Source organism: Fopius arisanus, unplaced genomic scaffold, assembly GCF_000806365.1.
Source record: "Fopius arisanus strain USDA-PBARC FA_bdor unplaced genomic scaffold, ASM80636v1 scaffold00107, whole genome shotgun sequence".
Taxonomy (NCBI): Eukaryota; Metazoa; Arthropoda; class Insecta; order Hymenoptera; family Braconidae; genus Fopius; species Fopius arisanus.
Window position 1 is genome coordinate 52,546 of NW_011887846.1, and position 4,391 is coordinate 56,936.

The window sequence follows — 4,391 nt, forward strand, 5'->3', positions numbered from 1 at the left end:
TGTCTACGTTGAAATTGGGGTTTGGTAGGTCTCCCATCGTAGAGACATTAGATCGCCTTGGCGGGAACGCCGACGAGGTTAGGGCGACGCGTGGCCAGGCCACGGTCTATTTGCAAGAGAAACTGAAGATCGATACTTATCGTGATGTAGATTCGGCAGGTCGAAGTGATCCAGACTGATGCTCGCCTAAAGAATAAAATAGGACACGGGATGATACTACTAGATTAGCAGGAATAGTAATAGCTAGAATGCGCGCACTGAGAAACACGTCCATACACGTTGGAGTGACGATCGAATGACACGAGCGACAGGAAAAGGAAGGGGATGTCGCCCGTGGGGGGCAGTCGATCGGAGGGAAATATGGGAGCGAAACGAAAACGCGACAGATTCTGACTAGGAAAAAACGAGAGAGGGGTAGCATGCGTGGAAAGACATTAGCTCCGACAAAATGAGCCATGAGCGTCACGGCCAGGAGGGGGGGCGGGGGGGGGGGGGGGGGGGGGGGGTATGGTAGGTAACTCCACAATGTAGGTACAACCAGATCAGGCACGAAAATAGATGCAATTTTCTCGAGATATTTAAATAATTTACAATCGCGAGTTTTCATTTCATCTTTTTCATACCAGAAACCGATTGTATCTTTTCTTGAACATAAAATATGGAAGTGAATGAATAGATTTTTTGTAAATCGAGGCGAAAACATCATCAGCTATCTTTTTTCATTAACCCAACACCCTTCAAAATTCCAGAATAATAAATAGTGGCTTCTGTTATCGGGGCAATACTTCTATCCAATAAAACTTGCTGGCTAGGGTGAGTATCGTCATTTCAAGTGCCCATCGAGATCCATGAACGTTTCACGTCTATCGCTTAGCTTTCTAGGCTGACAATTCTTTTTCTTGCTTGAAGGTTTTGAAGGTAATGCGAAAAGCGATTTAATGTACAGTTCTTCCCACTAAAATCGGTTACGTCGTACATCTCAGTTTATAGACCATATAAAAATAGCTTGCATACACTCGCCTGACTTCCATTAAGCCAAACGATTGTTTTTATTGAATTCCTATTTTCTTTAAAAATTTGGTAGTACAAAAGGAGTGTCGAATAACAGTCATAACATAAGAATATCCACATATTGTACGAAAAGTACATAAAAATTTGTACATTCACTGATTCAAGTGACAATATAGAATACAGTTTCATCACTCAAGGGACAACGGTAAAAAAATTCCCTTTCCATAACTAGTTAGATTTTCTAACCATCTTTAATGGATCTACCGAATACTTGGCAAAAATTTCACGCTTAAAAGGATCGAATTGTTTTCTATTGAAGATGTTTTGCCGTTCTCGCCATCCTGGGCGATTTTTTCTTGATTGCAATCCCCAGTGGACTGTGAAGACAGGTGACAGAACTTTGAATTGGTATCCTGCAACGAACATCTCGTAAACCTGGAAGAAAATTATAAATTATTTAATGGCTAGAACATGAAGGTCGCAAAAACGCCATAAAAAAATGTTCTGGAATATCCTTACAAAAATATCAACCAGAAGGCAAATTCCTTCGAGAACCATCTCAAAATGAGATGGAAAAATCGACCGAAACCGAGTGGCCGCCATAAAGCCACATAACAAAGCCATGATGACATGTCATGACATGACATTCATGACATTCATGACATGTCGTGAAAATAATCACACCGAAAGAGGAAAATCTAAAAATTAACCCACAAGTTCCAACTCATCCTCAGGGTGTTCTCCCCCTTCCTACTGTTCTCCTGACCATAATCCTCGCTCTCTACCACGCTATTTACCAAACTTCTCCTCACTTGTACGTTTCGCCTGACTCGTCACGAACTACTGCTTGACAACGCCAGTACAGCAAATGGATAATACTGACGTCAACATAAGATTTTCTTTCAAGAAAGAGAGTGGAGAACAAATTGATGTGGTGGCAGCTGGTTATCTACGCAAAACCTATACTGACGTCAGTATACGCATAACGAAAATGAGGCGCTCTCTCATTTGCTAGTATTAGTTCGCTTCCGAAACGCGGCGCCATTTAAGCTAGGGGCTCGGTCTCCCTGGAAGACGATGGTTAGCCCAATTTACCCTATCGAAAATCAGCTCGGACTGCCTCTCTCCTCTAATTTTTTTCGGATCGTCGTGGAATCTCGTTCCTTAATCATGTCTGCGTGTTCCTATCGAACATCCCCACATGTTCGTTATAATCCGAAAAATAAATCCAACGAGAGGAAGGCTTTCAGATGTCTCAGAAAAATCTTTTCATACAGTATATCTTGAAACGAGTTACGTTGTTTTCAACCGTTCAACAGTTATCTTAATGTCCAGACGAGGACCAATGGATACCTTTCTGTCCGAGGAATCGAGATTTATGAATTCATACGGCTTAACAATTTTGTTTTTTTTAAATTATATTGCAAAATGACATTGCTCAGGGACCCTAGAAAATATACAGTTAAATTATTGTGTCTAAACTTTCGCAATAGTTAATGAATTTTATTAGTTAATTCAGGCAATGTATTTTTTAACATTACTGAATTATCATTTTGGAAACTTGGATAAATTTGGTTCAGCCGATTAACAAGTTTAATGGTGAATATTTTGTTCAATTCGTGAGAAGCGGCGAGTTCCACTAGATTTTGATGGATGGGTAATTACCAATTCGATCGAGGCGTATTGTTAGCCAATCGAATGATCGGTAATAACCTCGTAAGTGAGATTTTGTCACGGCCTTCAAGAGAATTACTTTATGCTTGGGAAAGTCATATTTCCTATTTTCAACAAGATATTCCGACAAAAATTTTCTACTATCAACTCTTGTTCATATTAACAGGGCCATAATTTTCAGATCTTACTTTGTTTAGCGAGCATTGAGATTATAGCGTCCGTATCGACGCTTCAGTAATGTTGTGGTTCGATCCAATCTCTAAACGTTAATTGTATTGTGGATTTTGTGACTCAGAATAATTCCAATTTTTGTGAATTGTATTAGTTCTTAGATTATCACTTATGACTGAATTTATTGAGGGATGAAAATAAATCCCTATTTTTAGATTTTCTTTCACATTTTTTTAACTTTGTAATTTCAACAACATTTAATTTATTTTTAATTGATTAACCAAGTGGTCAGGGGTTGAAATTATATCAAGTTTGTCTTATTAATAAAGTGTGAACGATTAATTCAGATTTACGAAACTGGGTCCTTAAAGGTTTTATCAATTATCTGAACTAAGGAATAAATATTCGGTCTTAGCAATAAAATTTTAGAATTTATCATTAATTTGGCAATGCGATCATTTCATAAGTGTTTTTGAAGCAGAATTTAGAACCAGCCGTCTTCGTGGTTTATACTGAGTTGCCAGTTACTGTGCCTGTTGGCTTAGTCTAGATTTGTTTTTGTGCGTTTTAAGCAGAGATCGTACTGGCGCCTGACTTTTGTTTCTTTCGTTCGGTCGCCGAGAACTGCGAGTTCTGCGTCTTTTCCGCGAGAAAATGAATCGTATGAGCCTAAAGTTTGCGGACAAAAACTTTGTCACTGCATATCTCACAGTAAAATTGAGCAATTCCGAAATTTACAATTTCATTTCATTCAAGGCACAAAATTTTAATCGTGCCTGGAAATATATAAATAATGATTGAACCCTGTTTTATTGCGTAATTCACTCCTAACAGAATCAACATGACATATCTTAGTATACAACGGAATTTATTTAAAAAAAAAAATTGTCACGATTTCGATTTTGTGAAATCATGATGTGCTTTTTTTTTCTTTTTTCTACTCCTACCGCTAAAGATTTAATCCGCCGGCAAATAAGTGATCTTTGTCAAATTCTGTCCGGCGTATAAAAACCCTAATTCAAAAACTTGAAAATGTCACGTTTAGAGAAATGAAAAATCTTCTCGTGATTATTTTCATTTCTCGTCATAAATGCTAACTTCATGAGTTATGCATTGCTATTCCTAATTTTAAACAATTGAAATAGGATATCTTCAAAAAAAAATATGGTACTAAAGACGGAAATTAAATTAGACGATGAATTTTAGGAAAACCATAATGTGAGGTTAAATGGAAGATCTCTCATCGTTTCTTTCACTGAGAATATAAAAGTTACATACAACATCGGATAACTTTTATAAGAACCACAATATCTAAAAAAATACATACTCGATGATTCGTATTTTGCAATTTTTCTACGTGATCTTGTCTTCTCCCTTCTTAATAATTCAACTTGACAAAAATTTTCAAATAAAAAAATGGAGCTAAGTATCTACTGCGCCTGCGCTACCCTAATCCTACCACTACCCGGAGCGCTATTTACACTATTTCAAATACACCCGCGTTTCAAATACTTTTCAAATAATCCTTTCTTCTG

At 37.5% G+C, this 4,391-nt stretch overlaps 1 protein-coding gene across 1 annotated transcript in view; it reads right to left on the reverse strand.

Annotated features, from left to right (window-relative positions):
* Positions 1–1,002: 1,002 nt before the first annotated feature.
* Positions 1,003–4,391, reverse strand: part of LOC105271304 (beta-1,4-glucuronyltransferase 1) — a gene marked incomplete in the record, with an annotated part of 28,735 nt that continues 25,346 nt past the window's right edge. Inside the window, 1 exon segment of the mRNA XM_011312770.1 lies at positions 1,003–1,446. Within this exon segment, the coding sequence (XP_011311072.1) occupies positions 1,240–1,446 (207 nt within the window).